Source organism: Ctenopharyngodon idella, chromosome 4, assembly GCF_019924925.1.
Source record: "Ctenopharyngodon idella isolate HZGC_01 chromosome 4, HZGC01, whole genome shotgun sequence".
Taxonomy (NCBI): domain Eukaryota; kingdom Metazoa; phylum Chordata; class Actinopteri; order Cypriniformes; family Xenocyprididae; genus Ctenopharyngodon; species Ctenopharyngodon idella.
Genome location: NC_067223.1, coordinates 22,140,565 through 22,163,510, shown reverse-complemented (window position 1 = coordinate 22,163,510; position 22,946 = coordinate 22,140,565). Strand labels below are relative to the sequence as shown.

The 22,946-nt window shown below is 39.7% G+C and overlaps 1 protein-coding gene across 1 annotated transcript in view; it reads right to left on the bottom strand.

Annotated features, from left to right (window-relative positions):
- Positions 1-16,277, bottom strand: part of LOC127511260 (NACHT, LRR and PYD domains-containing protein 12-like) — a 32,414-nt gene extending 16,137 nt beyond the window's left edge. Inside the window, exons 1-6 of the mRNA XM_051892075.1 lie at positions 16,022-16,277; positions 10,538-12,359; positions 9,696-9,869; positions 9,415-9,588; positions 9,143-9,316; positions 8,650-8,814 (exon numbers count right to left, since the gene is read on the bottom strand). Of these exons, the coding sequence (XP_051748035.1) occupies positions 8,650-8,814; positions 9,143-9,316; positions 9,415-9,588; positions 9,696-9,869; positions 10,538-12,359; positions 16,022-16,277 (2,765 nt within the window). The remainder of the gene's footprint in view (positions 1-8,649; positions 8,815-9,142; positions 9,317-9,414; positions 9,589-9,695; positions 9,870-10,537; positions 12,360-16,021) is intronic.
- Positions 16,278-22,946: the final 6,669 nt, after the last annotated feature.

Below are 22,946 nucleotides of genomic sequence, written 5' to 3'. Positions count from 1 at the left end.
CATAATTTAATTCTTTCATAAAATTTAACCGGAATATTTCTTCAAAGATTATGTAAATTGTACATGTAAATAATGCCTTTGAATAACACCTGGGACATGTATCTTCTTTCTGTTGTAGGCCACACATACACACAAACCCTGTAATATATATATATATATATATATATATATATGTACAGTGGGTACGGAAAGTATTCAGACCCCCTTAAATTTTTCACTCTTTGTTATATTGCAGCCATTTGCTAAAATCATTTAAGTTCATTTTTTTTCCTCATTAACCCTCTGGGGTCTGAGGATTTTCGGGGCCCTGGAGAAGTTTTGACATGCCCTGACATTTGTGCTTTTTTCAGTTGTTCATAAACATATTAATGGAAAAAGTGTCATTACACTGTATTCAGCACAAACTAGGCTACAATAATATGTGAGGAACATGTATGTACATGTTTGTGTTTTTGAAGGAATAACGTTTATGCGTAGTTATTGAAAAAACAAAAAACTTAAGTCACTGAAATAAAGCCAAAAAAAAATAATAATAATTAAATCTGTGTTCACAAGACTTCTGGATATTAGAGGTTGTAGACTAGAGTTTTTGCTTCAAAATGATGTAAAAATTATCCTGCCTACTCGTTCATATAAAACAATATATTGATTTAGTTTTTGTAAGACACTTTTGTCAAGAAACACAGTATGCGTGGAGGCATGAATCATCATGAATAATGAGGTAATTCACACCTGAGAAGACAAAAGAATCGCATAAAGACCTCTAATGACCTGCATAATAATGAGGCCTTTCAGTCAGGTAGGTTGTGAAAAAACCCTCTGTGATCATGTCTCAAGCTCATCATGGTGTATATCAAACATACAGAAAAAACAGCAATACTGTGAAATATTATTACAATTTAAAATAATGGTATTCTATTATATACTTTAAAATATAATGTATTTCTGTGATGCAAAGCATCTGAACATTCATGTTACCTCTATGGCATTTCATATAGCCTTTTAGCTTAAAAGCATGCACATTTGGAGAAATACTGATGGATTCTCATATGTTTATGTCAATTTTCTATACAGAGGAGTAATATTTATTCAATATTTATTGTCATCACTATGAACGCTGGATATTGTGTTCCCTTTCGTGGGAACTATCGACGCTACGTCGACGCTACGTGATGGGAACCCTCTGCGTGATTGCGTCGTGAAGCACTTCTGTATCTAACCAATGATGAGACGAGACGTCAGAGGCGGGTGACGTCACGGACCAGGAAACTATAAAGCATACCCAGAACAAAGAACGCTAGCTTCTGTTGTCTTCAGCAAGCGCTCTCTGTATCTTGTGTGTCTTATTTAGTGTTGTCTGTCCCGTTGCTCACACAGTTATCTCTTTGTCTGAGGACAAGAGTTTCAAAGCACTTACAAGACACGATATATATATATAAAAAATGGTGGAAAAAGTTAACAAACAGCAGTTCATTAAGTGTGTGCCTCCCTGCACGCGATTCATCTCGGGTGGGGACACACACGAGATGTGTGTTGTTTGCCTGGGAGTCGAGCATGCACAGGCAGCTCTCGAGGGGGCTGTCTGTGTACACTGCGAGTGGCTCACTCTCAGAGTGTTAAGATCACGCCGGGCACTCTTTGAGGAGGGTGCCGCGGCGAGTGTTCCCCGCGGATCAGGTCCCGCTGCTGCCGAGGCACAGCGGAGGCTGCATTCGTGGGGATCACAAATGGATTTGGCAGAGGGGGGAGAGACGGGCTCAGCCTTATCGCTCCCCTTACCTGCCAGACCCAGTGTCTCGCCTTTGGCGGTGGAAGCACGCGCTGCGGTTTCTTCCCCCCGGAGGCAGACACCGACGCTCAACATATCTTCCTCCGAGGACGTTGATGTGATGAGCGTCGAGACTGGAGATGAGGACCCACCATCCTCGTCTCCAGCTTATGAGGAGCTGCTGGAGGTAGTGACCAGGGCAGTCGATAAGCTAAAAATAGACTGGCCCGCGGAGAGAAGCGAAACAAAACCAAAAAGTAAGCTTGATGAGCGCTTTCTCCCCGCACGGTCACTACCCCAGCGTCGGGGTCTGCCGTTCTTTCCCGACCTCCACACCGAGGTGTCGAGGTCGTGGAATAGACCAGTCCAGTATCGTGTGTTCAGCCCTCAAACATCTACATATAGTAACATCGTGGGGCTGAAACACCACGGCTATGGGGCGATGCCTCGGGTCGAAGAGACGCTTGCGAGCTATCTCTCGCCCGAGTCTGCATCGTCCCTCAAGACCCCGACATTGCCCACTAAGCCTTTAAAGACAACATCAGGCTTGGTGGGCAAGGCTTATTCGGCAGCAGGTCAGGCTGCAGCTTGCCTTCACACAATGTCTATTCTGCAAGCTTACCAGGCTGACCTGCTGGGGGAGATAGATGAAAGCGGGGAAGCGACATTTGAGTCTATACAGGAGCTTAGAAGGGCGACAGATCTAGCTCTCCGGGCCACCAAGGAGACGGCCAAATCAATCGGCCGCTCTATGGCAGCCTTGGTGGCCACGGAAAGGCACCTGTGGCTCAATTTGTCGGATATGAAGGAGAGAGATAAGAACATCCTCATGGATGCGCCGCTGTCTCCTGCATGCCTATTTGGCGACGCAGTGTCATCTGTCGCTGATAGGTTCCAGGAGACACGTAAACAATCAGCGGCCTTCCAGAGATTCCTTCCCCGCCGTGTTCATCCCCCTGGGGCTGCTGAGCGGGAGCAGCCTCAGCCGATAGCCGGCTCCTCGGCGCATAGAGCGCAACAGAAGGCCAGTGTGGCCACCCGTGCTCCCCCGCAGAGAGCTTGGGGACCGGGGCGGTCAGCACAGGCGAAGCCTTCCGGGGGTAGGGCGGATCTGAGGACCGTCATTATTTCACGGAAGGCTTCAAAGAAAAAAATCCTGACACCAGCTGTCCGGGACTCACGAGGGCAGCCCCCCCCCCGGAGGGGTTCAGGTATTAAAAAATCTGGTACCTGTTCCCCTTCGGCGCCCTCAGGGGGCCGTTCTGCCAACCCTGCCACCCAGTGTGCGTCAGGGCATATCTATCCCCTGCTCGTGTGAGTTCCATTCTCGGGGCTGTGAAAAGGGTGAAGTTAGGCCAGTCACTCACTGTAAAACAGTTTCAGAGACTGTTGGGTCTTATGGCAGCTGCGTCCAACATGGTAACTTTTGGCCTTCTGCACATGAGACCCTTACAGTGGTGGCTCAGGACCAAGGGGTTTTCTCAGAGGGGAAATCCTTTTCGCATGATCAAAGTCACGCGGTGATGCCTTCGTGCTCTGGTCATGTGGAAAAAGCCTTGGTTCCTGTCCCAGGGACCTGTGCTGGGGACTTCTCGTCGTCGCGTAATGCTTACGACGGATGCTTCCCTCACGGGCTGGGGGGCGATCATGAGTGGTCGCTCGGCTCAGGGTTTATGGGAGGACCATCAGCTCTCCTGGCACATAAATCGGCTGGAGATGATGGCGGTATTTCTTGCATTGAAACACTTCCTCCCAGACCTGAGGGACCATCACATATATCAACCATCAGGGGGGTCTGCGGTCTTGCCGACTTTGCAACTTGGCCCGTCAGATCCTCCTGTGGGCCCAGGGAAAGTTCCTTTCATTGAAAGCAGCTTATATTCCAGGGCATCAAAATGTGGGAGCGGACGCCCTGTCGAGGCAGGGGCCGAGGCCCGGGGAGTGGAGACTCCACACCGAGGTGGTGGAGCTCATCTGGAAAAGATTCGGTCAAGCGGAGATAGACCTATTTGCTTCGGGAGAGTCAACCCAGTGTCCACTGTGGTATTCCCTAACGTACCCAGCACCTCTGGGGCTGGACGCTATGCTACAGACGTGGCCGAGTTCTGGAAAAAGTACGCCAGGAAGGGGTCAGCCTAATACTGGTGGCCCCGTACTGGCCGACCAGGATATGGCTTGCGGACCTAATGTCCCTGTTAGACGGCTCTCCATTGGATCTTCCTCTCAGGCAGGATCTCCTGTCTCAAGCGGGCGGCACAATACTCCATCCCCGCCCAGAACTATGGAAACTGTGGGCCTGGCCTCTGAGGGGGCAAGGCTCATAGATTCTGGTCTCCCAACCGAGGTTGTGGAGACCATCCTTCATTCCAGAGCTCCCTCCACAAGGAAGCTATATGCATACAAATGGAAGTTGTTTTCTACTTGGTGTAGCCAACGCAATACGGACCCTGTCCAGTCATCTGTTAGCCTTGTGCTTCAGTTCCTCCAAGAAAAGTTCTCGGAAGGATTATCTCCTTCAACACTGAAGGTTTATGTAGCAGCCATCTCGGCTTATCATGCTCCTGTAGGGGGTTTCTCGGTGGGTCGAGACCCTCTCGTCATACGCTTCCTTCGTGGCACGCTGAGGCTGAGGCCTGCAGTGCGCACAAGAACTCCAGCCTGGGACTTGGCTATAGTATTAGAGGGGTTAGCTGAGGCTCCCTTCGAACCACTAGAAGAGGTGTCAGGAAAATTCCTTACTCTGAAAACTATATTTCTTCTGGCAATCTCGTCTCTTGAAAGGATAGGAGATTTACAAGCACTGTCGGTTGCTCCTTCGTGTCTGGAATTCGCGCCTGGTATGGTTAAGGCTTTCCTGCACACTAGACCTGGCTACGTGCCAAAGGTCCCCACCAACGTCCCGGGTCCTATTGTACTTCAGGCTTTCTGTCCTCCTCCTTTTGTAGATCCGGATCAGGAGAAACGCAATCTGCTTTGCCCCGTCAGGGCCTTAGATACATATGTCCACAGAGCTGCCCTGTGGCGAAAAACAGACCAGTTGTTTGTATGTTATGGGTCCCCTAAGAAAGGGGGCCCAGCATCTAAGCAGAGGATGAGTAAGTGGGTGGTCGAGGCCATCTCACTTGCCTATGAAGCAGTCGGACAGCCATGTCCTCTAGCTGTCCGTGCTCATTCCACCAGGGGTATGGCGGCCTCTAAGGCATTAATGTCAGGAGTATCATTGAATGATATATGTGATGCAGCTGGTTGGTCATCCCAGCACACATTCATCAGGTTTTACAACCTAGACATGAGCTCTACTCCGGGTTCCTCGGTTCTGTCTACAAGATCACAGACAGGCACTCGGTGATACAGCATAGTTGGGACAGCGTTCCCATCACGTCATTCGATGTAGCGTCGATAGTTCCCACGAAAGGGAACGTCTCGGGTTACTGGTGTAACCCTTGTTCCCTGAGTAAGGGAACGAGACGCTACGTCACGTTGCCGTACCCCCAGCGTACCTGGGAGCGTCTTGCTTCAGCCATAATCCAGAAGCTAGCGTTCTTTGTTCTGGGTATGCTTTATAGTTTCCTGGTCCGTGACGTCACCCGCCTCTGACGTCTCGTCTCATCATTGGTTAGATACAGAAGTGCTTCACGACGCAATCACGCAGAGGGTTCCCATCACGTCATTCGACGTAGCATCTCGTTCCCTTACTCAGGGAACAAGGGTTACACCAGTAACCCGAGACGTTTTCAATTCATACTTGCAGCCGGAGGGCGCTCTGTGCACATTTAGTCCACAAATTAATCTAAAGAAGAACAGGACATTCCAGGGACTAACGGCATGTCTTCCAGAGGTCTCTAACCATGGCTTTAACATACAGATAAACACTTTTCAAGACAATAAATTCACGATTGAGACGATGTATACATGTAAAGCCTCAGAATTTGCGTCTGAATAGCGCTAGCTCCGTGAGCGTGGCCGCATTAGTGGATAATGAGCTGAATCACGGACTTCTGACATGTGTCTCTTTTCATACGGATTACATAAACACAGAATTTTTGTTTTCGATTTGACTTACACGATTTAAAACCTGACCCGAGGGAGTTAATGTACACACAGCACCCCATATTGACAGAAAAACACAGAATTGGTTACATTTTTGTAGATTTATTAAAAAAGAAAAACTGAAATATCACATGGTCCTAAGTATTCAGACCCTTTGCTCAGTATTTAGTAGAAGCACCCTTTTGATCTAATACAGCCATGAGTCTTTTTGGGAAAGATGCAACAAGTTTTTCACATCTGGATTTGGGGATCCTCTGCCATTCCTCCTTGCAGATCCTCTCCAGTTCTGTCAGGTTGGATGGTAAACGTTGGTGGACAGCCATTTTTAGGTCTCCCCAGAGATGCTTAATTGGGTTTAAGTCAGGGCTCTGGCTGGGCCATTCAAGAACAGTCACGGAGTTGTTGTGAAGCCACTCCTTCGTTATTTTAGCTGTGTGCTTAGGGTCATTGTCTTGTTGGAAGGTAAACCTTCGGCCCAGTCTGAGGTCCTGAGCACTCTGGAGAAGGTTTTCGTCTTGGCCGCATTCATCTTTCCCTCGATTGCAACCAGTCGTCCTGTCCCTGCAGCTGAAAAACACCCCCACAGCATGATGCTGCCACCACCATGCTTCACTGTTGGGACTGTATTGGACAGGTGATGAGCAGTGCCTGGTTTTCTCCACACATACCGCTTAGAATTAAGGCCAAAAAGTTCTATCTTGGTCTCATCAGACCAGAGAATCTTATTTCTCACCATCTTTAGCAAACTCCATGCAGGCTTTCATGCGTCTTGCACTGAGGAGAGGCTTCCGTCGAGCCACTCTGCCATAAAGCCCCGACTGGTGGAGGGCTGCAGTGATGGTTGACTTTCTACAACTTTCTCCTATCTTCCGACTGCATCTCTGGAGCTCAGCCACAGTGATCTTTGGGTTCTTCTTTACCTCTCTCACCAAGGCTCTTCTCCCCTGATAGCTCAGTTTGGCTGGACGGCCACCTCTAGGAAGGGTTCTGGTCATCCCAAACGTCTTCCATTTAAGGATTATGGAGGCCACTGTGCTCTTAGGAACCTTAAGTGCAGCAGAAATTTTTTTGTAACCTTGGCCAGATCTGTGCCTTGCCACAATTCTGTCTCTGAGCTCTTTAGGCAGTTCCTTTGACCTCATGATTCTTATTTGCTCTGACATGCACTGTGAGCTGTAAGGTCTTATATAGACAGGTGTGTGGCTTTCCTAATCAAGTCCAATCAGTATAATCAAACACAGCTGGTGTAGAACCATCTCAAGGATGATCAGAAGAAATGGACAGCACCTGAGTTAAATATATGAGTGTCACAGCAAAGGGTCTGAATACTTAGGACCATGTGATATTTCAGTTTTTCTTTTTTAATAAATCTGCAAAAATGTCAACAATTCTGTGTTTTTCTGTCAATATGGGGTGCTGTGTGTACATTAATGAGGAAAAAAAATGAACTTAAATGATTTTAGAAAATGGCTGCAATATAACAAAGAGTGAAAAATTGAAGGGGGTCTGAATACTTTCCGTACCCACTGTATATATACATATATATATATATACATATATATATATATATATATATATATATACACATGTTAGGGGTGACCCTGAATAGTCGACGATTCAAAGCTTCAATAGGAGAAGTCTGATTCGACTACCAACCTCACAGTCGAATCTTCACAGAGGTGTTATGAAACGAGATATGGGGGTGCTCAATATCTGATTTTACATAGACGTACCGGTTCTCTCCCAATAGGTTAATATACAGCCTATTATGATAATAAATCTGTGTGAATATGATATGAATATGAATATGATAAAAAATATGATAAATAAAAATGTGAAAAGAAAGAAGCTTTTAATAAATATTTTTTAATGTGTGTGAATAAATCCAACCACCCCTGTGACAGATTTAAGTTTCACTTTCAAGATCCATGACCGACAAAGGAGCATCTTGGCGGCAGGGATTAAATCTTTAACAATGTCTGGGATAAGAAAATCTAAAGTGTAGAATTGGATGCACTTTGAAATGGTAAAAGATGATCCAAAAAACGTATATGCAAATTGTGCCAACAGCTCATGTCCTACCACTTAACTACGACAAACACTGCGGCACGCTGCTGCCGGTCAACGTTAACGAGCTGACTATCGCACTATTTGAAAAAACACAAACGGACACAGGCAGATCGCGTGAAAGACTGGATTTTTTTCCTGTCATTCAGGTAGGGTACAAGTGATTTCAGAACATTTCAGCCAGTTCTAATTTGATTTTTGGATGCTGTGAACATGTTTAGCTAAAAAGACTGCCACTCCAGTTTAGCGTTTATTGTCTCTGCAGTTAAAAAGACAAAGTTAACAATTCTGGCTATACTTTCATTATTTTAATAATTTCTTTAACTTTAATTTATTTATTGATCACTCTGGGTTATCTAATTTAACTATTTGTGGCTATTGTGTTTTGAATATATGTTCCCCTGCACTTTAGGCATTTTACACTTGTGACTTGATTATGACTATTTCATTTTTTAAATTATTTTCATTTATTAGAATGGTATATTCTGTTCTAATTCAATCTTGTAAATTAATTTTTGATTGTTTTTTGGTACATCGATGTTGCGCTGTAGAGTTAAATCTTGCTTGCACAGGCAATTTAGCCGATTTAATTTGATTTGCCAACATGTGAAATGCATATCTATTTGCAGTTTTTATTCATTTTCTTCTCAAAAATAACTTTCGTAAATGTATAATAGAAATAAAGTGTAACTGGTTTGTAATAAGTGAAAATTGTAATGCTGTTTTTGGAGTTGTTTAATCAAAAATCTTCCTGTTCTACATACTTGAGTTTGTAGTTTGGATGGTTGAGTTTATCAGTGAGCAGCTTGACTACTGAATCTCCTGGGTGATTGTAGCTCAGATCCAGCTCTCTCAGGTGGGAGGGGTTTGAACTCAGAGCTGAAGACACATAACCACAGCCTTCCTCTGTCACCATACAGCCAGACAATCTACAAAGACATACAGCAACAGTCCACATGACATTAGTTTGGCAATCAAATGTTACTATCCCACACTGACCTCAGTTAAATACAGAAGGCAGTCCGGCAGATGCTAGATATTTTACTTTATAAATTGCTAAATATGGATATTTTTTCTTACACAAACACATAGGTTTGTTTAAGAAGGACTTTATTAACCCCCCAGAGCTGTGTGGAGTACGTTTATGATTGATGGATGCCTTTTCTTCAGCTTCATACTTGTTATGTGTAAGTCTGCCTCTGATTATAGCAGTATAGATATTTTAACTATTTTATTAATTAATTTAAAACCTTTTACCTCACTATCTCCAGCTGACAGTTTGGACTCTTTAGTCCATCAGAAAGAAGCTTCACTCCAGAATCCTGCAGGTCATTGTTACTCAGGTCCAGCTCTCTAAGGAAGGAGTTTGAGGATTGTAGAGCTGAAGACAAACTCTCACAACACTGAGCAGTGAGATTACATGAGTGAAATCTGAATAAGAAAAACACAATGTAATTGCATACAGGTTAAATTTTAGCAGGGCACTTTTTAATGATTAACTTATTGCAATAAAGTATTTGAACTCAGACCTCAGTATCTCTAGCCGACAGTTTGAACTCTTCAGTCCATCAGAAAGAAGCTTCACTCCAGAATCCTGCAGGTCATTGTTACTTAGGTCTAGCTCTCTCAGGACAGAGTTTGAGGATTGTAGAGCTGAAGATAAACTCTCACAACACCGAGTAGTGAGATTACATGTGGGAAATCTGAAGAAAAAAAAACACAATGTAATTGCATACAGTATAAATCTTAACATTGCCATTTTTAATAATTAACTTGTTGCAAAACAATAATAAAGTATTTGAACTCAAACCTCAGTATCTCCAACTGACAGTTTGGACTCTTCAGTCCATCAGAAAGAAGCTTCACTCCAGAATCCTGCAGGTCATTGTTACTCAGGTCCAGCTCTCTCAGGGCAGAGTTTGAAGATTGTAAAACTGAAGACAAACTTTCACAGGACTGAGCAGTGAGATAACAGAACTGTAGCCTGTATAAAGAACAAAACAAACAGCAACAGTAATGCTTATTAGTTGCATTTATAATCTAGAGCTTGAAAAAAAAACTTCCAGGCCCAGTTACACAGACAGGGCTTAGACTAAGACAGGATTAGGCCTTATTTTAATTAGGGTATTTAAATAGCTTTTATAAACGTAACCTAGAAAACAACATTATTGGTGTGCATCTTGAGACAAAACAATGTCTCTGACATATTTTAAGATATGTCAGTGCAAGTTAATTTTAGTTAAAACAGCTCAAACATGTATTTTAGTCTAGGACTAACTTACAGTAAGCCTTGTCTGTAAGACCAGGGGCTAACCATTATTTATATCATCACACACGTTACATTTATTCATTTTTTCTGAACAGTCTAGGCAAGGGGTGGCTAACCCTGGTCCTGGAGAGCCACAGTCCTGCAGAGTTCAGCTCCAACCCTAATCAAACACACCTGAATGAGCTAATCAAGGTTTGAAAGGTTGCTAAAAGCTATAGGCAGGTGAGTTTTTATCAGGGTTGGAGCTAAACTCTACAGGAGTGAGGCTCTCCAGGACCAGATTTAGCCACCCCTGGTCTAGCCCAACAAGTCACCCATGTAAAATGGAGGCAATTACAAAAGTTTTAACAGTGTATATAAATGAATGTAAAGGAGAAACTTGCAGTGCTCTTCTTGTGTTTTTGATCACTGGCAGCAGTTTCATCAGTGCTTCATCAGATCTTCTGTATTTCTGCAGTTCAAACATTTCTCGAGTCTCTTCTGACATAAGGAGCACAAACACCAGACCAGACCACTGAGCAGAGGAGAGATTCTGTGTTGAAAGATTTCCTGAGCTCAGATTCTTCTGGATTTCCTCCACAAAGTCATCTTTCAGTTCACTTAGACAGTGGAAGAGATTGATGGTCCTCTCTACTGAATTCTCCTTTTCTATCTTCTTTTTGATGTAGTCAACAGTGTCTTTAACGTTCTCTGTTTTGAGTTCCAGTTCTGGCAGTAGCTCCTTCAGGTCACTCTGATTGGACTCCAGTGAGAGACCCAGGAGGAACCGGAGGAAAAGGTCCAGGTGTCCATTCTTGCTTTGTAAAGCCTTGTTGACTGCAGCCTTATGAAGCTGAAACAGTGGCTTTTTGTAGAGATTCCATGTCAGTTTCCATGTCAGTTTTTCTGTCCTGGATTCACGAAATGGGTTTTTTTTCTTGTCTTTGCTAATCAAAAACACATAGAGGGCAGCAAGGAATTCCTGTACGCTGAGATGTACGAAGCTGAAAACTTGTCTTGCCTTTCCCTCCTGAAACATTTGAGTGCATAACCCAGAGTACAGTGACCCTTCACTGACATCTAGTCCACATTCCTCAAGATCTTCTTTGTAGAAAATCAGATTTCCTTTCTCCAGCTGTTGGAAGGCCAGTTTTCCAAGCTTCAGAATAATCTCATCAAAAGACCTTGCATTTGCTTTAGGTTCAGGGTCATCATGGTATTTTTCTTTCATCTGTTGCTGCTGAGAAATTAAGAACCTTGTGTACATCCCTGTGAGAGTTGTGGGAGTTTTGTCATTGCTCTCTTGAGCCAGTAGAGGCTGAAGAACAGTGAGAGAGATCCAGCAAAAGACAGGGATATGGCACATGATGTACAGGCTCCTGAATTTCCTGATGTGATGGATAATGTTTTCAGAAATCTCAGGACTGCTGTTATTTTTAAAGTATTGCTCTTTCTGCTCATCGTTAAATCCTCGCACCTCTGTCACTTGATCAATGTAGTTACGTGGTATCAGACTAGTAGCTGCTGGTCTGGATGTGATCCAGATGAGAGCAGAGGGAACCAGATGTGTCTTGATAAGGTTTGTTATTATCTTACTCACTGTTGTTTTTTCGTTTACATCTGTAAATGTGTCATCTTCTTTAAAGCTCAAAGTAAAGCGACATTCATCAAGCCCATCAAAGATGAACATAACTTTACCATCACCTTCAGGAAGAGAGAGCAATTCTTCAGGACTACTAAAAAAGTATTTGTTAAGCAGTCCCATGAGACTGTACTCTTCTTTAATCAAATTCAATTTACGGAATGGAAGTGGAAATATGAAGACTATATTCTGATTTTTTTTCCCTTCAGCCCAGTCAAAGATGAATTTATTGACAGCGACCGTTTTTCCCACTCCTGCAATCCCCATTGTCAGCACTTTTCTGTTTTGTCGACTTGTGTCACACTGGACTTTAAACATATCATTATACTCGATTGGCTTCTCTTTGGCAGTTAGTCGGTTGTGATCTGATTCAATCTGCATCACCTCATGGTCATTCACTCTTCCTCCAGTCTCATTCTCCACCACATACAAATCAGTGTAGATATCGTTTAAGTATTCCTGATGACCCGTCTGTGAATTACCAACCAATATCCGCTTGTAGTCCTGTTTTAATTTGTTCTTCAGTCTGAGACTGGTCTCTGTGTAATCATGAAGAATAGCTTGACTGTCATCTGTAGTTGAGCCTTTAAGAAAGAGGGGGAAAAGACAGCAAAGACTAAGTGATCATGTTTTTTTTTATAAATTCAAGCTTCTACCATGTTATAATTAATCACACTCTTTTAATTAATCACATGATTATGCTGAAGTTGACAACATATATGGTGATAGAAATGCCTTGACTAATGCTGTCTAGAATGCATGAGACTGAGACTGTATTAGCAGACACATCAGCAGAGCAAATATTAAATCAAACCATCACATTGGTAAAAAGTAAGTCACATTACAGTCTAGTGTTAATTTCGTTAACAAAATCTATGATGAAATATGCTCGTCAATGAAGTTTTTCCCCCTGACTAAGACAAGACGATAATAAGGCCATTAAGCAATAACTGTGACTATATCAACATACAATATTGTTGACAAAAAAAGACAAGACTAAAATGTAGTTAAAAGAACAAAAACTTTACCAAATCTTTTTTTTATTTTTGTTGAAAAAGGGGAGCCAAAACATTTCAAACTGCTGTACAAGACTCTATTAGGCAAGCGTTCATGTCTGCAGTTGCCAGATATCAAGAGTTCAAATCCCCCAATCAGAGCTTTTCTGTTAAACAGATACATGCCTGCCTTTTTGCTTTACGAAATCTGGCAACCATTCGGACGCGCTCTCTGTGGAGGCGCCATGATCTGAAAACACAGACATGCGGTATTGTAGAAGTAAGCTGGAGTTCAGCGATCTTCATTTGAGGTATTCTCCTTAAATAAAATGAAAGTGTTAGTCTGTGTTCTGTCATGGATCTCGACTTTATTGTTTGCAGTTGTGGTTGGTGATTGTACTTACGCAACCTCTGTGTGGCAATATGTGGGTCAATGACGTGACGCCTAAATTTTCTGTCCAACTGCATTCTTTTCAGTTAAAATTTGGTTTAAATGCATAAAAAGATACCATATATATGTAATACCTCTCCCGTGCATGTACTCACTTTAACTTTTCAAAAAACATTAGTTATTTGTAATTTTCTGTTATTTAAAGTATCAAAATATCATGTGGTGCGACCGTCTGGTCATAACTCTGTTTTGGAAATGTCTTTGAAATTACTCTAAATGTATTCAAATTCATTTTCTACACTATTTGGCATGATTTCCAATGTGTTTTGTAATCCTGTACAAAATTGCAAAGCATTTGTGTTTTTATTTCCATCATAATATACAAACAAACTCTGTCCGATGATGTCCATTTTGTGAAATATCGTGGTGCAACCATCAAAAAACTGCCACTTTGGGACTTTCATGTTGAAGTCCATTCAAAGACAGGACTTTGCAACATATATCAATTGGCTAAGGACCCATGGAAACAGCGAGCAGGTTTGTAACTCTATCTTAAATATGGGAAAAAATAACCTTTTTAACGGCTGATATGTAGTTACCACATTTGGTATGACCTCAAAAAAACAATGAATATTAAGTTATTTCTGCAAATATATACTTTTATTACAAATTTCATAGTGACCTTTTGTGGGAAGCTAGCTTGTTTTGTTTAGGTGGCCAATTCTTTGCCTGTAAATTTTGACTTGGTGCGACCACTACAGAGTGTTTTCCATGATAGATATTTGTCCTAGATTAGCAGTTTTTGTGCTTTTTTATTCAATTAATGGTTTATATACATAAAGTACTTTATTTTAGTATCATTTGGAACAGATTTTTATGCAATTTGGGTCATTTTATAAAAATATTTCAGACAGTTTATGTTTGTATTGTACAATATGAGAAAAATACAAAAAAATAAATAAATGTTTAGAGCATGTAATTTCAGTTTGGTAATTATGCATTTATTAAAACTGCTGGCCATAGGCAGCATGTTAATTCTGACCCTGCAGCAAGAATGGAGTTGCACCTTGCTAGGAGAAGAGTGAAATGTTATTACAATTTAAAATATCTGTTTTTGGTGTGAATATGTAGTAAACTGAAATTTATTTATCAAATTTTCAGCATCATTACTCCAGTCTTCAGTGTCACATGATCCTTCAGAAATATTTCTAATATACTGATTTGCTGCTCAAGAAACATTTCTGATTATTTTATTTGTCAGAATTCTTTAATGAATAGAAAGTTCAAAAGAACAGCATTTATTTTAAAAAGAATCTTTTCTGTAAAATTATAAATGTCTTTACTGTCACTTTTGATCAATTTAGGCCTGTGTCCTTGATGATGAATTGAAGTATTAATTAATTAAAAAAAAAATAAAAAAAACCCTACTGACCCCAAATTTTACTTGTATCCAATACCTGTATTTATCTACCTGCATTTGCATTATTATTTGTTAGGACAAAAAGTCAACTTAAATGAAATGGTGCGCTTATGTTTGCAATTTTTTTCATATAAAAAATGTTTATAAAATGTTTGTGTATATGAAAATATTATTATTATTATTTTTTTATTTACAGGAAAAATAAGTCTATTAAAGGGATAGTTCACCCAAAAATGAAAATTCAGTCATCATTTACTCCCCCTCAAGTTGTTCCAAACTTGTATAAATTTCTTTGTTCTGCTAAACACAAAGGAAGATATTTGGAAGAATGTTTGTAACCAAGCAGATCTCGCCCCCCATTTACTACCATATTAGAAAAAACAAATACTATGGCAGTCAATGGGGGATGAGATATGCTTGGTTACAAACATTCTTCCAAATATCTTCCTTTTGTGTACAGCAGAACAAAGAAATTTATACAGGTTTGGAACTAATTGAGGGGGAGTAAATGATGATAGAATTTTAATTTTCGGGTGAACTATCCCTTTAAGTAATTTAAGAAGGCAACTCTGAAGTTATAGGGTCATTATATAAGGTCATTCTTTACAAAATCTCAGAGGAACTACAAATACTTTGTTTCTAAACACTTTATTTACTGAGAACTTGTAAAAAAAATGTTAAGCATGTTAAGAAAAATAATTAATATTAAGATAAATCACTGTCGCACCACATGACATTTTTTAAGGCTATGACCAATTCATCTAGATAAAAAACACTAAAATCACTTAATTTAAAATTTTAATATGAATTTGTGTACACTACATTCTTAATGTTTGAACAATTGCAATAGATATTATTATTTTTCTTTTTTTAAAATTGGCCTGTCGAAAATCGTTATACGTCATTGACCCATTTATGGTCGTTTTTTGCCATTGTTTTAATAGAGAAACATTAATGCAACTTGGAATTATTATTAGGAATTTCTCTGTAATATTGAAGAGTAGGTTTTTGTTTTACCAGTTTTCATAATGTAGACTTTGGTGTGTATTTAGCTTATAATTGATAGCCTTTAATAAATCTGTACAGTAGATGAGGTAAAATAAACCATGCATATGAATCGATATTCTGTTGATTTGTGCTTAATTGTGAAAGAGCAATTTCTGATGAAATGTAAAAATAAATTTCCCAAACGACAACAATCATTGCAATTAAAATTGAGCAAAATAATAAATTTTATCATTTGAACCATTATACAGTATGACGAAAATATGACAAAAGTGTGCAAGTTTCCATTGACTAAAACTAGACTAAACAAAAACAGGACAAGGTTGACTAAATATGGTAAAAAACTAAAAGTTACATTTGACACAGGACTAAGACTAAATTAAAAAATAGCTGACAAAATTAACACTATTACAGTCACAGTGAATTAAATGTTACCTTGCTTGTGATTGTTCTCTAGCTGGTCAGCCAGATTATTCTGGTTCATCTTCCTCAGGATCTTCACCGCGATCTTCACAGCTTCTTCTGGTCCAAAATGTGCTACCATCTTATCCACTGTTTTTAACCTATCTGCATTCTCCATTTCAGAATTTGATATGTGCTCATGTTTCTTTAAGTACCACTGAAACTGACTGAGTTCAGCTTCTAGCAGGTCCATCAGTGAGTTCAGAAGCAGCTCTTCAACAGATGCCATCACCCTTCAGAGATTCACAGCTGCAGGACAAAAAGAAGAAAAGATCTGAAGTAGTTTCACTTTTAATATGTGGACCTAAGCAAAGGTTATTTGGATTATGAAATGAAGCTGTGATCGGATCAGGACTCTCAGAGGCACCTCATCCAAACTCATCTGTCAAAGGGGTCCTATAATGCTGTTCTTTGCATGGTATCTATCTGTAACATGTCAGCAACCACTCAAAATACCCTAGCAACTGCATAGCAACACCCTAGCAACCACCGAGTACTCTAGCAACCGCATAGCAACACCCTAGAATCTATCTGTTTATCTAATAGACTGTATTGCCTTCAAAAACTTCAATTTTTAAGCTTTAAAATTACTTTAAACTTCAAAGTACTTTTAATCTAAATCCTATAAACGTCAATTTTTTAAAACTTCTTCAAAATTTCTGGTCAGGCAATTTCACTTCTTTATCTAGTTCATTATGCCATCCTGTAAGTGCCCCTTTTTGAGTTGAAGCCAAAACATGTCTCTTGAAATGCAAATCAGTTGCTGCTTCCCACCTCCCCTTTCCAGAAGTGTTTCCTCAGTTTGTTTTCTTCAGAACTTAAATATATATTTTATATGCATATGGAAGAGGGGGCGTGGTTTCGGCACCAGTGTGAGAGAGCTCAGGCTTGTTGTGAGAATGAAGGAGACAGGGGACGGAGAGTGGCTGTGCAGTACACGTGATATATTTAAAGGCGTCACTTAAATAAACAAACAAAAATAGCACAAGCATTTCAGCTGAAACTCAGGCTTCTAGACATAAACTCAGACTTCCAATGTGCACAGCTCACTTCCTAAGGCGTGTCTCTGCACTCACGCCACTTCTTTTTTTTTTTTTTTTACCTGTCTCTCGACTCACTGCAGAGTGCAAACACTTCTATCAAGTCTTCTATCAGCCTGAGAGTTTGACCTAGAAAGCCAGGGAGGATCAGAAGCAGAACACAAAGTGATGATAATAAAAGAGCAGCATTTATTGAATAATCTTAGTTGCTTATGTTTCAAAGTTAAAACTTTGTCTAGATATTACACTTTGTCTGACGAGTGCAATTCCAACAAGTGTTATTATACAAAGAGAAAAAAGTAGAAAATTATGCTATACTGCTACAACATCGTCCTGTGATGTTAAAAACCTTGAAATGGAGACATTCTTATCTCCTACTCGTGAAGACAAACAGCCCAACAATTAACACAACCATAGAACTAAACCACAATAGCAAGCACTGCAAGAGCAAGTAAAATAAGTAATATAAAATATAAAAAGATAAAATAACACAAATAAAAAGAATAATAAAATGATAAAATAAATGATGTAAATCAAATAATAATGTAAATAAATGATAAATAAAATGACAACTACATAAATGACTAATGATTATAATTGATTATGAAATTATACATAAAAGGAAAGAAAATAAAACAACACCAATGTATGGTTGCTTAAAATCAAACACATAGGTTGTTTTTGAAAACCCTTAGATCCTTCATTCCCCCCTCTTAATCATATACAAAAACTCTTGATTACATATATTGATTAAAGTTACAATATGTAATTTTTTCGCCGCTAGAGGTCGCCTAATCAAAATAAAGGCGTAGCTTGATGACACCGAGTTTGAGCACAGATTCTTGGGAGATGTCGTCTTCACCTCACAGTCAGTGGAAAAGAATCGGAATGGGACTCGGGCAGAAATCATGTTCATGGATGAGATTATTAACATTACTGTAGTATGAAGCAGCACAGGAGCGATTGCTAATGAGAGACGAACGCGACATGCCTCATGAGCAGCGGAACTTTTGTTATGCTGCAGTCGCCGCTTCTGCTTCTTCTAGTCAGGTGTATGAGGTAACACAGCGCTGTTTATTATATTAGATACATTTGAGTGTGTTGAAAATTATGTTATGACGTTACTCTGTGTGTTCGCTTGGCGGCTGCTGTGAGACACTTGTTGCACAGCAGTAAGCTAGATCGATTTTAGAATATCAGTAATAAATGCTGGATGGCTTGTGTTGATAAATGGCATGCAATTATTTTTAAAACGTATTGTATGATGGAGAAAATGCTGTATTAGCTATTTGACAATATAGTTTTTCTCTGAGGCATGGTAAAAGCATGGTACTTTCAGAAAACTAAATTTAAACAATAAGACTAAGTGTTAAGCTATATAACAATTATTCATTTTCTGTCTATAAATGTATAGCCAAACAGTTGTTCCCTTAATTGTTTAATAAAACATGTAATATATTAAAGCGTCTTTGGTGTTTCCATGATTTCTACAAAATAAAACCGGAAACCGAGGGAAATGCAGATATGACGCCACTGACAGGCGCTTACCGGACATGTCCCATGTCCTTGGTTAAAAATAGCGATTTTTTAGAAACATTTAGAATATTGCAAGTACTCAACTGAACAAAATATATAACATTGGTCTAGTGGTTTTTATATATTTTACTGCAAAATTTTTTACATATTGTGCCTTTAAATGCAAACAAACTTTCATGATCATTGTCAAAACATACTCTGAAAAGCTCAGGTGATCAGGCCGTACTCTTCCCTTATACATGCTCTTTAACTCTTTCCCCGCCAGCGTTTTTTTTTTTTTTTTTTTTTTTTTAAGTTGCCAGCCACTGCCTGCGTTTTTGACCGTTCTCACAAAAAGTTGTATGAATATCTGAACATGCAATATATCAAAAGAAAGAACAGACCCTCTGCTTTTAAACAACAACAACAACAAAAAAAAAAAACGTTTTTATTCTAGCTTATTCTAACATTAGGGCTTTTCTCACTTGAAATAATTAACCCTAGGTCATCTTGCTTCACGTTTCACACTAGTCATAATTTACCTGGGGTTAACAATTAATCCTGGGTATTCATAAACTGACCTTTCACTTTGTACATTCCTAAACTCTGAGTTAATGTTCTTATTTGCATATTTGCGATGTGAGTGTCATTGATTGGATAAACGCAGCACGCAACCTGTTTACATAAAAGCTCTTTACTATCGAGTTTATACTGAGTGGACATTTCGAACTATAAAGGTAAGAAAAATCTCTTCACTCAAATTGTCCTCTCAAATTCTGAATTTACTGTTTATATACATTGCGCAGTATTTCCGTGACTGTCCAAAGTACACAAAAATGAGTATGCAATTGGTTGTCTGTTGCTAAGCATCATAGGTAATATTCTAACACAGCATTGTTTCACACTGTACAAGATTGGAACCGTAGTGCAGGGTTAACACCGCAAAAGCTGGAGTTTCATAACCCTGGGTAAAAAGCAGTGTTAACACCACATCTAAATTACAAGTGTGAAACGCTCCTTTACCAGGGGTTAAAAGCGGTGTTTAGAATGATAATAACCCAGGGTTAAGCGCGGTGTGAAAAACTATTTTGAGCAAAAAGCTGAGAAAGTCACATTTTTGTCAAAGACTACATCTGGATAAGATTCAGTACAATGATCAAAACATAGATCGAGTAGATCGAGTCTATCATCACCCCTAATGCAGGCACAGTCCAATAGCAATCCTGGGTCAACATTCAATAACATTAGGCACTTTTGATTTACAGGTTGTTTAATGTTGATGATCGCATTATTTTACATATGCATGTGATTACATATGATATTGCTTGTTTCTACATCTTCTTTGCATGTGTTTTGATCCGGAGATTCAGTACTCTTTCAGAAGTTGCGTAATAGTGCCCCCTACCATATAACAGTGCAAACACAGAAAACCAGAATATTCCGTCAACACCGAGGAAGCATTTTCTCACAAAGTAAATTTCAGTCAATGGCAGAGAAATAGATAAAAAAAAAAAAAACAGGTGTTCTCTGTCGTACCGTATACCAGCGTTAGTTGAGGGGAATGTGTCTGACATTGGATGATAGCCTTACGGCGGTCTAGTGTCTCACAAAACAAATCAATGTACAAGAATAAGATGAGAAATACTTCTGAAACTGTAATTAATAAAGGTGCTTTCAAATGATTCCAAAGTGGCCACGATATTGATCCAAACCATGTGTCCCATACAGAGGAGAAAAGACCATGATTATATTAAGTTAAGCTACCTGTTCACGCAGAACTTTAGCTAAATTGTGCACTGCTCTTCCAGTGTTGTCTGGGATATATGAACAACAATAAGTTGCAATCACTTAACATGTTCCTCCCTGGGAGTCTAACAGTATATCAAAAGCCATTCAATTTTGTAAAATAACCTTCCTCATTACATGCACTTTCATCTGGAATGTTAGCAATAGAACTAAGTGTAGTTTTTGCTGCGGCCTCAAATGCCTCATGTAGTGCCTGTATTTCATTCTGAAAATGAATCACTTTTTTTTAGTTTCAGAGATTGAAGTCTCGGTTTGTGTCATGATTAAAGGACTAGTTCACTTTCAAATGAAAATTAACCCAAAATTATACGGAAGGCAGTCTGGCAGAATCTAGATATTTTATTTCATAACTTGTTAAATATGGATTTTTTTTTTTTTTCTATTCACATCTATTTGCTTCAGAAGGTCTTTATTAACCCCTGCCCGGAGCCGAGTAAAGTACGTTTATGATGGATGTGGATGGAGGCACTCTCTTCAGTTTCATACTCGTTGATCCCGCTCACTGCCATTATAAAGCTCAAGTGTGTCAGGATATTTATTAATATATCTCCAATTATGCTCATCAAAGTCATATGCACCTAGAATGGCTTGAGGGTGAGTAAAACATTTTAAAGTGAACTAATCCTTTAAATGATGTTTCACATAACCCTATCTTCTGACCCTGCTCACTTTGTCAGTAATAAATAAGCCAAATAACACCTACCTTTCCATCCCTTAGGAAAGAAAAGATCAGCTTCGTTACCTCAAACATAGTGTGTGAGTTTTGTCACATCTGGAATATTCACTCATCTGGCTTAGAATGGTTTTGAATTGTTTAGAATTTGTTGTCTCAACATTAAGGCATTTTTTATTCTCTAGTACCGTTACCTTTACTCTAAACCAGTTGTCTGGCAGGTTTATCATTTTGATAGTAGAATTGTCAGTTTGGGTGCACCATTCAGATTGCATAAATCATTTCCCAAAAGCATTGTTAGCCAACTATGGCCACAAGTTCCTTCATTATCAACATAGTTCAACAATTCTGTGATTGCTGAACCATAGCTCCAACAAACATACGCAAACAGCATTGCAAGGAAAATTTATCCAGATGAACCAATATGTAGCTACTGTATATTTATCCTCTTTAAGTCAAAATCAATGTGAATGGATAGATACATGACACTTTTAGATCTATATATGTCTGTAATTTATGAAGTAGTATTTACTAACCATGAATAATGATGATGCGGGTGTTTCTTGTTCCTCCACTGAAGTTGTCTTGAGCAGAAGTTATTCTGAAACTCATTTCAATTCTGCATTTTTATTGTAGTGGTGAAGGTTTTCTTCAGAACTTAAACCTGTTATACCAGGACTTTTTTGGGAAACTAACAGAACCTGTTTTCTTTTGCTGTTGTTTTTTTTTATAAGGACTCATGACATAAGTGTGAAATTATGTGGAGAATCACTGTCAAAAGATCCTCACACAATGTATCTGAAATTACAGGTAAAAAGAGACAAACACTGAAGAGACAGATAAAAAGAGACAGAAGGACAGCACTGAAAAATATAGTTAAGAGACAGACAGACAGGTAAATAGACAGACAACACTATCTGCAGAGGTTTCTCTGAGCTCAGAGCAGCATTATGATGTTCATTCTGAGTCTGTGAGCAGGACATGATCAGAGACGTGCCGTATTTTATTTAAATGTATTTAAGCTTTCCAAATCTTTCAAAGTGGATATATTTGAAAGGAATAAATCAATATCTCTGAATTGAACACAGCCTAGCTGCAGCGAAATCAATGATGTCAACACTTCAAACTAACAAGAAACTATGCTCCTAACCACTGGTCGAGAGCTGTCGTTCCAACCAAACAAGTTTTTGATGCAGTTTGTGAATGTTCGCTGGAATGCCTGCTGGTCAGAACAGTGTAAATGCAACAAAAACTCATGCCAAACACACATTAAAACAAACCCATTGCAAGTTTTATTGAAAGTATTTGTCACAGAAGCTACACCATCTGCCACATCACACCCTTCCCTGTTGAAAAAACATCATATGCTGGTAAGGTGAGTTTTGAAGCTGGGATGCTGGTTTGAGCTGGTTTATGCTGGTCCAGGACCAGCATGGACCAGCACTTGACCAGCATGAATAGGGTTCAGCTCCACCCACTCGTTCACAGTCACCTGAATTCGGACACACCTGCACCAGTTAATCACCTCACCATATATAAGCAGCCCTCTTCACACACCTCATTGTCTGGTCTCGTTGATACTTACCTGTTCACTTATTGGACTCTCCTTGTTCCTGACCCGTCTTCATCTTTCATCTTCATCGGCTGCTTCATTCTCCAGACTGCAACTCAACCTCTCCTGTAAAGACAAAGAGACTGTTCCAGCAAACAATCTATCTTTCATCAACTCACCTGGATATTGCATCTGTCCTCTGCTACCACTGTAAATAAACCTTATGAAAGATCATACCTGTGTTATTGTCTTCTGTATAATCTATCAGATGCAATTAACTAATCTAATACCATTAAATATTAAGTGTCTGCA